The following is a 12,141-nucleotide window of genomic DNA, read 5'->3' as shown; positions in this document are numbered from 1 at the left end:
TGTTTATGAAAGAAAAAACACCTTTCTTCTTTTTTCCTTAAATTAACATACTAACTTTTATACTGCTTGGTCACTGGAGCGGCACTGCTCCTGCCTCCGCGTGGCGGGGCCAGTAACTTGAGAGAAGAAATCCACTCTCCCAGGGGCTGAAAGGAGCAAAGATGGACAACAATATGTATCCATCTTTAGAGTCATTGAGCTCAAGACGAGACACAAATGACAATGAAAATGACCTCTCTCAAACCAAGAGGTTGAAAACAACTCTTTAAGAGGAGATATCATCATTCCTCATTCTGCACTCTCTCTCTCTCTCTCAGACCAGCCTCTGAGTAAGTTATCACCATTCTTTTTTCAGAAATGTACTGAGTCCGCTGCAGGCTCACCGAAAATGGTAAGGTGACTGCAGTCTGGGGATATTCTGGTACTGACCATGAAATCCCAACATTCTGCAAAGTTATTAAAGCTGACTACCTTTGGTGGACAACCAATAAAAGTTACTCCCCATGCCACCCTAAACTCCTTGAAGGAAGTAATTGCAGAATGGGACTTATTAAATGTATCAGAGGAGGAAATAGTGCAAGAACTTGGTTAACAAAAAGCAATCCAAGCAAGGAGAATCCTGACTCGGAAAGATGGTATTCTTGTACCCACAAGGAGTATAATCCTCACTTTTAGCTCTCCTATCCTACCAACATCTGTTAAAGCAGGCTATCTTCATTGCCATGTCTGTCCTTGCATCCCGAACCCAATTAAGTGCTATAAATGCCAAAAATATGGACATTCCCAAACTGCATGTAGAGGTGAGGCAGTATGTCCTAATTGTGGATCAATGGAGCATAATCAATCTGAATGTACTGCACACGGCTTTTTACAAAATATGCAAATTATGGAAAAAAGGGAAAAACATCCAAAAATATAAAGTCGAGAATAAAGTCACATACTCAGAGGCCAGAAGCCAAATACTCAAAACAGAACTAAAGCGTACATATGCCAGTGCTGCTAAACAATTTCAGTCAGTAGATGCCCAAAAAGATGTTACAATTCCTCCAAATATATCCATCACTGATTGGGCATGTTCCATGCTCTCTGCTTCCAAACAGTGTCCTTCACAACAAACAACTGAACAAGCCAGTAACACCCCAATCACCATTCCAGCCAACGTGGCTCCAACAGCAAAACCAAAAGTGGCAGAATCTAAGGTACCAAACCCACCAGTTTCAATGGGAATGGATGTTGACCAACACAATGAATCAGATGAGGGTATATTATAACTTCATGCGACCGATGAGATGGACGTCACACATCCCTACTTTCCAAAGAAAGACAGTGAAATTGCAAGCAATGCAAGTCTCAACTAAAAAGCAGTCAGAAACAAAAAAATAAACAACAAAACTACGTAATGGAAAGATTCCTTCAATGGAATTGTAGAGGCTTTCGCAATACAAAAGATGATTTATATGATCTCATCGACCGCTATGAACCAGCAGGCATATCCCTACAAGAAACTTACTTAAATGCACAAGTGTGTCCTACCATTAAAAATTACACCATCTTCAGACGAAATAGGAGCATTGACTTGCCAGCCTGTGGAGGGGTGGCGATTCTTGTTAGAAACAACGTTGTGTCGAAACATATTGCTCTTTAGACTCCTTTTGAAGCAGTGGCAGTGCGCATTGTAATCAGCATCACTTACAATAGCATCAATATATATCCCTCCTAATTTCTCATTCTCCTCAGATGACCTAGAAAATCTAATAGACCAGTTACCACTTCCTTTCTGCTTGCTCAGAGACTTCAATGCACATCATTTGCTGTGGGGATCTCCAACAATTGACAAGAGAGGTAAGCTAATAGAATCCTTTCTTGATGCTTATCAACTCACTCTTTTGATACTGGTGAGCCTACTTATATCCATTTTTCGACAGGATCCATCAGTGCTATAGACCTGTCAATCTGTTCTCCCTCCATACACTCAATTATGGAGTGGTCTGTTCTTGAAAACCCACTGATTATTTTGTCATCTAACTGTCCAATTAGATGACAAAATAATCCAATTCCAGCCCATAGGCAATGTCACAGAACATATAACTGATCAAATATTACAAGCTGCTACCATTGCAATACCAAAATCTTTACCAGGAAAACGTAAACACAATAATTACTGGTGGAATCAAGGTTGTATACATGCCAAACATGAGAAAAATAGAGCCTGGAATTTATTTTGAAAATTCTGCACAACTAGTAACCTAATTAACTTCAAAAGACAGAAAGCCAAGTTCCGCGAAATAGATGAAAATCAAAGAAAGATGCCTGGATTAAATTTTCCTCAAGTATAAACAAGGACACAGGCAGCAGAATCATCTGGAGAAAAATACAGATGCTTAATGGCAAATATGTTCAGTCCCCAGCTACAATACTGAATTGGGAAGGGAAGGAGTTGTCATCACCAGGAGAAATAGCAAATGCCTTAGCGAAAACATTTGCCCATGTATCAGCAATATCCACCTATAACCTAACCTTTAAGTGAATTAAAGAATCTGCAGAGCAGCCTAAGATTAATTTTTGTACAATAATTTCACATGCCTACAACCAGCCATTCACATTAACAGAACTTTTAGGAGCACTCAATAAAACATCCAGTAGTGCTGGATGTTTTATGGTCCTGATGGAATCTACTACATAATATTAAAACAGCTTAACAGCAGTGCAAAAGGAACATTGTTAAACTACTACAACCGAATATTCTTAGAAAATGCTTACTCAACCTCCTGGCATCACTCAATAGTTCTAGCCTTCCCAAAGCCCTGAAAAGATCGTACCTTTCCACATAACTACGGCCAATTTCACTATCTAGTCATTTAGGCAAAGTCCTGGAAAAAATGGTTCTCAGACGGCTAACATGGTTTCTAGAAACTAACAACTTGCTAAATAATAATCAGTACGGGTTTCGAAAGAACCGTTCCACATTAGATGTAATGATAAAAGAAGCAAATATCTGTAATGCCTTCATAAGGGGACAACGTCTAGTCATGATTAATCTTGATATTGAGAAAGCCTTCGATACCACCTGGCGATATGGTGTACATCAAGATCTTCATTCTTTCTGCTTGAGAGGTCATCTACTGCAATTTATATAAAACTTTCTACGCCACAGAACGTTTCAGGTCAGATACATGAATAATCTATCCAAAACATTTGAACAGGAGGAGGGTGTACTGCAGGGTTCCATCCTCAGTGCAACATTATTTGCAATTAGAATTACAAACATGACATGGGATGTACCTAATACAGTAGAACTGTACATGTTTGCCTATGACCTCATTACCTCTTGTTAATCCCAAACTATGAACATCATAGAAAAGCAGCTTCAGACCTCCATTGATAAAGATATGGGCATTATGAAATGGTTACTCCCTAGCAGAAAAGAAATCCGTGGCAATTCATTTTTGTAAAAAATTAAAAACTACACCCAGATCCAGAAATATTTTAAAAAAAAGAGCCTGATACCTGTCACCAACGATTTTCATCTTTTGGGGTTATATTTAGATAACATACTAAATTTTGCTTCCCATATAGCTTGCCTTCGAACTACTTATCTTAAAAAACTAAACATCCTAAGAGCTGTCTCTGCCATGTCATGGGGTGCTGACAGAAGCTCCCTCTTACACCTCTACAGAACCTTATTCTGGTCATGTTTGGATTACGATGCACCCATCTATGACTCTGCAAGGAAAAGCTCCCTATTACATCTGAACAGCATAGTGCCTCAGGATAGCTTTGGGAGCCTTCAGAACATCTCCAGTCCACAGCCTGTATATTGAGGCAAATGAAACCCCCTCTGGAACTCAGGAGGAAAACTCTATTGTGTGTAATTATGCAGCAAAAATTATAAGCATACCATCCCACCCCAGCTGGCAATACCTGTTTGATCCTCAATATGCCAAATTATATCACAATAAACTTAATGAAAACCGGCCCACAGGGTTTTTACTGCAAGAACTCATGATCAGTTGGGATATTAAATTTCAGAACATATTCCAAGGCCTTGATACTCCTGAACCTCCCTGGACTGAATGCTTACCTCTCTATGACAATTTCTTTTTAAGATGGGGAAAATCCTCTCTAGCAAACATCAACTTTCAACAGCTCTATAAAACTCATTCGTTGGAAAACTCAGATAAAATACCTATCTATACTGCTGGCTCCAAAACAGATGCAGCCGTAGGTGCTGCAGCAGTTTCTTCCACCTGCTCAGTTGCTGCGTCTCTTCCTACGGAAATCAGTATCTGTACTCCAGAATTATTTGCAATAAAACTAGCTCTAGATAAAATACACAACAGCCATATCAAGCAATCTCTGATATACACAGACTCCTTAAGCGCAATCACTGCCATTCAATCTACCATTTCGCCCTCTCATCCCATTCTTAAAGAGGTACAATCTAAGTTATTTTACTATCAAACAGCCAACCAGAAGGTTACCTTCTGCTGGATACCTGGTCATATAGGTATCCCTGGTAATGAACAAGCGGACGCCACCGCTAAACACCCTGACTCAGGCTCTTCCAGGCAAAAGTGTCCTACACCAACTACAAATCCATCATTAAAACAACATGTAAGAAACAATGGTCTCACCTCCAGAAAGCTCAAATAAATAATAAACTGCTGCAGATAAAAAAAAAGAGCCAAAACTGTGGACATCTAGTATCAGGAAAAGCAGGCGACAAGAAGTAATTCTAGCAAGGCTCTGCATCAGTCATTCACATCCAACTCATCTCTATTTGCTTATGGGAGAGAATCCTCCTCAGTGTTTCTTTTGCCAGTTGCAGCTAGCAATAAAACATATTCTCATTGAATGTCCCCAACTTTCAACTACCAGAAAATCAAGCTTTATCGCCCTATCCCTTGCAGGAACCATTAACCTTATTATATATTCTTGGCAATGAATCAAATTTTGAGGAACTGTTTACTTATTTGAAAAACAGATAAATCTTTATAATATTGTGATAAGCAAAAATTGAACAGGCACAATATGGCCCAAGAGGCCCTTGTGCCAAAAAATCCAAATACAACTACAAAATAATTGGATGTAATAAAAATCTAAATATAAGGAAAAGAAAAATGAAAGTTAAAATATTTGATGCATGCTATAAAAGATTGATACATAATGCAACTGTTTCATCAGGGAACGACACCTGATCAATTTATGTATCAATAAACCACATTTCTATGCTTTCGAATAGTTATAGAAGAAAAATATTAAAAGGAAACTCTAAATAGAGTGCATGCAAAAAAAAAAAAAAAGAAAGAAGAAGAAGAAAAGGTTGTTTAATGAAAAAGAGGATGAAAGCAGTAAAATCTTCCATAAAAATAGGTAGGGGAGTTCTAACGCAGTGTTCGTAATAAAATTAAGGTAATACTGTATAAGATAAAAATAAAGTTAAAATAAATCAATATGTGCAGAGAGAGTTAAATCTGGAGTAATAGTAGGTTGGTGATATAGATAAAATTTTGCATGTAAAAATTAGACAGAGAAGCAATTTTGTAAGTAAAATTAGATAAAGGAGGAGGCAAATGGTTTTTGCCTGCCATTAGAAAAAATTATATAGAAACAATTTTGCATCTAAAAATTAGACAAATGGGGTTTGCCTGCTTCTTTATCTAATTTCATTTACAAAATTGCTTTGTTGTCTAATTTTTACATCCAAAAGTTTTTCTTTATCATCAGCCTACTATTACTCCAGATTTAACTTTCTCTGCACACATTGATTTATTTATTTTAACTTTATTTTTTACCTTATTTCTTATTTCATTGCCTTAATTTTATTATGAACGTTGCATTGGGACTACCCTACCTATTTTTATAGAAGATTTTACTGCTTTCACCCTCCTTTTTATGGAACAACTTTTTTTTTTTTTTTGCATGTGGCCTATTTATAGTTTCCTTTTAATATTTTTCTTCCATAACTATACATAAGCATAGAAACACAATTTATTGATACTTGAGCAAGGGGTAGACCCCCCCCACCATGAACCTGCATTATATATCAATCTTTTATAGCATACGTCAAATTTTTCAACTTTCATTTTTCTTTTCCTTCCTTATATTTAGGTTTTTATTACATCAAATTATTTTCCCACTTTCTATTTGATGCTTGCTATTAATTAATATTTTTTTTTTTTTAGTTTCATTCCTTCTAATTAGCTTATTAATCCAGCCTTTAATTTCTTATAATTCAATGTATCATTTAAGTTTTTTTCACATTCTTTCTCTATCATATACCTCTAATTCTTCTCTTACTAGTTTTGTCACCTTGTGTTCTTTACTCTTCCATCTTTTTGCTCTTTTTCTGGTATTTTTTCTCTCACTTTATTACTTCAACCTTAAATATATACTTTTTTGTATTCTTTGCCGCTGCTTAGTGCAATTAGGTGCATTTGCCCTAAAACTTTTATAGCATAATTAGCCTATATCTCCATTACAGGCCAATTATGCTATATTATTATCTCCTGTTACCATATATAGCATAATTATACTAATTATGCTATATATGTTAACAGGAGAGACGGCTTCTACAGGGATGGGATACACTTAAATAGAAAGGGTGCAAGAATATTTGCTGATGCTATCGAGGCAGAGTTTGGTTGGAAAACTGCTAGCTTTGGGGGATACATGGACTAATAGATTTAGAGTAGCCACTGGCAGAGGTGGAAATGATTCTTGCACTGTTTTATTGGAATGAGCAACAGCCTGGAAAACAAGGCGCAGGGGATTTCATTGTGGAACAAGTAAATACATGGGCTGTGTTAGGGTAGCTAAGGATAGGAACAGGTGCATGTATACTTGCTTGTACACCAATGCTAGGAGTTTGGTAAATAAATTTGATGAATTTGAGGTGCTGGTCAAAACATCAAAGGCAGATATTGTTGGGATATCAGAGATGTGGTATCACACAGATATAAGGAATGCAGAACTGGAATTTGGGGAGTACAATGTGTACAGAAAGGATAGACAGGATAGGAAGGGAGGAGGGGTTATGCTATTAGTTAAGGATCACATAAAATCCAAGGAAGTACAGCCAGTCGACATGGCTGGACAGTACAGTGTTGAGTCAGTTTGGAGTGCCATAAGCACTGGGAAAGCAAAATTGAGAGTAGGAGTGTGTTATAAGCCTGATGACTTTGATGAGTGTAATAAACAACTGTAAAGAGAAATAGAGTGGGCTAGTAAATCAGAGTGTCTTATAATGAGGGATTTTAATTTCCCAGATATTGACTGGAATTTGGGGACTGGTCACTCACACACTAGCAAGGCATTTGTGGATTTATTGGATGATTGTTTTCTACAGCAGCATGTTCGGGAGGCAACTAGAGGGAGCAATACTCTTGATTTGATTTGATTATCAGTAGTGATTCTTCATGCATTAAGAATCTGCAGCTAAAGGAAACACTAGATGGCAGTGATCACAGTCTGCTGAAGTGGGATTTACTCAAAGAAGTAAGTATCATCAGGGGTAAAGGGAAGGGTTATTGCCTTTATAAAGGCGACTACGATGGTCTGAGACAGTATTTAAATTCTATACAGTGGGACCAACTGATGATGTTACCAACAGCAAATTCAAAATGGAAAGCATTCAAAGAATTTATCTTGGAAGTTACTAGGCTTTTCATACCGAGTAAGAAATATTATTCAAGGATTAGGCTTCAATGGATGTCAGATAAACTGAAACATGTCACAGAGAAGAAAAATGTATGGAATACATATAAATTAACAGGTGACATGGAAGTCTATGTTAGATATAAGTTGGTATGTAACCAAGTCACAAAGGAAGTTAGGCAGGCAAAGGCAGATTACGAGAAATCTTTGACAATAGGTGCTAAGAAAAACAGCAAAGAGTTCTTTACTTATGTGAACTCTAGAAGGAAGGGGATGAATCAGATTGGTCCACATGATATCAGTGGTTCAACTGTTGATGATCCTGCTCAGGTAACTAACAAACGAAATGAGTATTTTGTATCTACATTCACACATGAGGAGTTATTCAGGGAGGGGGATGCCAGAGGTGAATTAAACTCTAGCAGCGAGCTAGATGATTGTGTAATAACTGAGAGCAAACTGGAGGAGAAATTGTTGAAGATAAACATAAAAAAAGGCACCTGAGGTGGATGGGTTCTATCCAGTTATATTAACGGAGGCAGCAAAGGAAGTAGCAAACCCTTAGCCCTAATTATGAGAGCTTCCTTGGACTCAGGGGAGGCACCCATGGACACTGTTCTTCGTGGACTAATGTTATTAGTGGAGTCCCCCAGTGTTCTGTGTTGAGTCCATTGTTGTTTTCTTTATTTATTAATAATATTGATGATAGTATCTCAGGCTTAATGTCCTAGTTTGCAGATGATACAAAGTTCGGCAGGGTTGTTAATGACACTAATGACAGTACACTTCTGCAACAGGATCTAGAAAAGTTGAGCAGATGGGCTGAGAGGTGACAACTGAAGTTTTTAATATTGAGAAATGTAAAGTACTGCATATGGGAAGCAGTAACCCCAGAGTAACATATCAACTCTATGGTACTCCACTGATGGTGGTAGAGAATGAAAAGAACCTGGGGGTAATTGTGCAGGAAGATAAGAAGTTTTTTGAGCAGTGCAGATGGTCTGCAAGAGTAGCTCATGGTGTCTTGTCAATGATATACAGGAATTTTTCCAGAAGGGATAAGCCGACCAGGCCAGCCGGGTAGGTAAAGTGCCTTCCCGGCAAACCAAAGGTCGCGGGTTCGATTCCCGCCTTGGGCTTGGATCAAAGTAGTGCAAAAACCTTGGGAGGTGCATTATGGCCACAGAAGCCTATGCGCCAACAACTACCAAAAAAAAAAGGGGGGGGGGATAAGGAGGTGATTATCCCTTTGTATAAGACAATGGTCAGGTCACACCTTGAGTACTGTATACATGTCTGCAGGCCTCATTTTAAGAAAGATGTAGAGCTGCTGGAATGAGTACAGAGAAGGGCAACAAGATTAGTGAATGGAACAAAGGGTTGCTCTTATAAAGAAAGGCTTAAGTTTTGCAAATTATAGTGTCTGGAGACTAGGCACCTGCGAGGTGATCTGATTGAGGTGTATATAGCTTGAATGGTTTGAGGATTCTCAATGCTGATGGGATTCTTCCTCAGAATAATCACCTGAGAGGGCATAAATTCAGATTGAGGAAAGACAGATGTAGAATAAATGAGCAGAACATTAAAATCACAAGGTCAAGTTGCAAAGAGAGGAAGTCAAAGAGCTCCAAGTGATTAGTGGAGTTGGGAGAACGGTAGAGACAACAGATGAATTTGACACAATGAGGTAGAGAGATTTTAAGCCAGAGAAGATCAAAGAGAGGAGATTCCAAATTGCCAAGGCTCTGACAGGGAATATCAGAATGGACATATGCACAAGTACCACCTTTGAGGCGAATAATTTGGGCATCTGAGATGAGCAGTAGTTGAATTAACCGATAAATGAGATTCTGTCAGAAAAAGTACATGGAGTTTGGCAGACTGCAAGTGGAAATGGACATCGTTGAGATTAGAATTGAGACCATGTATATTTGTGAAATGAATTAGGAAGTGCTTGGGATGTTTAGATCTTTTCACAGATAAGCTTGCTTTATTAGTTTGACAATTCATGGTGTATTCAATAGTAAGAAAAAGTGAGTGGGACATGCTGTAAGAATTAAGGAAATTTTTGGATATGGCGTACACATGGTAAGAATATACCCATTTCCTTGACATAATGTGGCCTCGACAATGCTCCCCGCATACACACTACTCTGACTCCCTCCAGTCACTATCTGGCAGAGTAGAGGTAACAAGATTATACACTAGCTGATCCGGAAGCCTCCTAGAGAGTTACCAATAGGTTCAGTCCGGTGTACTAACTAGCGGCCGGCCTGCGAACACCGTTTTAGAGCTGTACCCTCGAAATGTAAGGAATATTGGATCTCGCCACGACGTTCATCATAACCTCAAAAGTCATCAATCATACTGCATGATGGAAGAGATAGGGAAGGGTTGACCAGAACTTAGCTCTAGAGACTAAACATGGGTTCCACCACTTCAAGCCTCCAATAGCAAAGTGGTGGTATTACACCGGTTGATTGAGAGTCATCTACCACCTAGTACTGCCTGGTAACATAGAGAGGCAGCGTTCCTCCAGATGGGCACCACATCTCGACCCCTGCTTACATTGGTTCACATCTGGGTGGTCACCCACCATGTACTTGTGCATGGAGGTTATACCCAGGATTACTCACAGTCCCACCATCATGAAGGTGGAAGCAGAGGATTTCACTGTCTGGACTTCACCGAAATTGGGTCCACTTGACTTGAGTGTCACCCGAATATCAGTTCCATCAGCATTTTAGACTCCCAGGTAGCAAGTACAGCTTGTCTGGCATATCTGAGAGAATGTCTGTGACAACCTCAAGGACCAAGGATATTGCCAATTTATGATTTCCAATCAACAAATGGCACATTTTTTAATTTTGTCAGCATTCACATGAATCAACATCATTACCACAGCGTTTGACCTATGTTTACCTTATTTTCACTTGCATCAGTTATTTTAATCCTTCTAATTTCTCAAGTAAAGAGATTGCTTTCTGTGATTTCCCCCTTACATTGCACATGTAGCAATGCTATTAGCTATTTCCTAGACATAGTTACGGGTTTGGATGATTTCACAATGATTTTTAGATTGTTATTGTCTCAAAGTGTAACACACTATCATAGAATTGATGTAAAATTACTCCATATGTGCTGCTGCTGACAAACCAGTGCACTCTGACTTCCTGTGCAGAGAAAAATAATTCAGATACCTTTTTCAGTTTTCATTTGTCATCATACTGAAACTTTTCAACTTATATGGAAAGCTATGTTGCAAAATATTGATGTCATTGTAGAAAAACAATATAAACAGAAATGTAAATAGAGGATTACATGTATTTATATTTCAAGTAATTATTTTTCTATTATTTTTGTACGAGGACAAAATATTAAAAAAAAATTAGTTCTTTCCTAATATATGGTAACAACCTACAGTTGTTAAAATGCTTTTGTATTTCATATAATTTTTATTAATAATAGAGTGAAATTCACTTAATCTTATTTCTGTTTACAGATGAATACTCTTGTGAAGAGTAAGAATATGGTAAGTTCTTAATGAGTCATCTATTGTTGCAGTTTGTAACAACAGTAATTGATTTAAAATTTATGTATGCATTTGCTCTGATGTACATTTGGAAGATCATTATACAAGTATAAGACTATACTTGGGGGAAGACTATTCAAGGAACATGAATTTTATATACAGTTGAACCCTTCTAATGAAGTGCCTAAATCACGCCAAAATTTTTGTTATATTGTTATACAGAAATTTTGCTATAAAGGAACTGGCTATTCCCTGAATAGTGCACCTTCAGATGGGCTTGTCAAAAAGATTGTGACTGGAAGGACTAGACACAAAGCTTGCACACTATTCTTGAAATAAGTGGGAAAGTTCAAACTAAAAAAGTTTGGTAGGGCTATAGCCTCAACCTATGTAAAGATTTCACTTAACGAAAAAGTTAGTGCATTGCATCATGTCTTTTTGTAAGTGAAATTGGTAAAATGGCATAGTTTTTATCATATCTCATATTGTGAGTACCTTCACAAGTTGCCTGGTATTGCACTACCTCAAATAAGTAATGCCTCACCAATGGAGATGACTGATTACTTATTCTTGGTGGATACCACCACCCAGGTTGTTTCAAGGCTATTTGGCCTATAATCAGTGGGTGGGTAGTATGATAGGCCAAATAGCCTTCAAACAGCCATCTGGGTGATGATATCCACCGAGAATAAGTAACAATGGTCTTCTCCATTGGAAAAGCGTTACTTATTATGGTATGTTAGTTGGTACGTTAGCGTTACTTATTATGGTTGATTGATTGATTTGGTAGTTGTTGGCGCATCGGCTTTTGTGGCCATATTGCACCTCCCAAGGTTTTTGCAGTACTTTGATCCAAGCCCGAGGAGGGAATCGAACCCGCGACCTTTGGGTTGCCGGGCAGGTACTTTACCCACTCGGCTAGCCCGGTCGGCCACTTATTATGGTACCTGGTA

The 12,141-nt window shown here is 38.1% G+C and overlaps 1 protein-coding gene across 1 annotated transcript in view; it reads left to right on the top strand.

Moving 5' to 3' along the window:
* LOC150085776 (uncharacterized) overlaps positions 1-12,141 on the top strand; it is a 1,040,408-nt gene that overhangs the window by 923,488 nt on the left and 104,779 nt on the right. The window contains exon 12 of the mRNA XM_090374246.1: positions 11,159-11,188. Coding sequence (XP_090230372.1) covers positions 11,159-11,188 — 30 coding nt within the window. The remainder of the gene's footprint in view (positions 1-11,158; positions 11,189-12,141) is intronic.

This window comes from Mastigoproctus giganteus, chromosome 5 (assembly GCF_048544385.1).
Source record: "Mastigoproctus giganteus isolate SK-2022 chromosome 5, ASM4854438v1, whole genome shotgun sequence".
NCBI classification, from domain to species: domain Eukaryota; kingdom Metazoa; phylum Arthropoda; class Arachnida; order Uropygi; family Thelyphonidae; genus Mastigoproctus; species Mastigoproctus giganteus.
The sequence above is the reverse complement of the archived record's forward strand: the minus strand, read 5'-3'. Positions and strand labels throughout refer to the sequence as shown.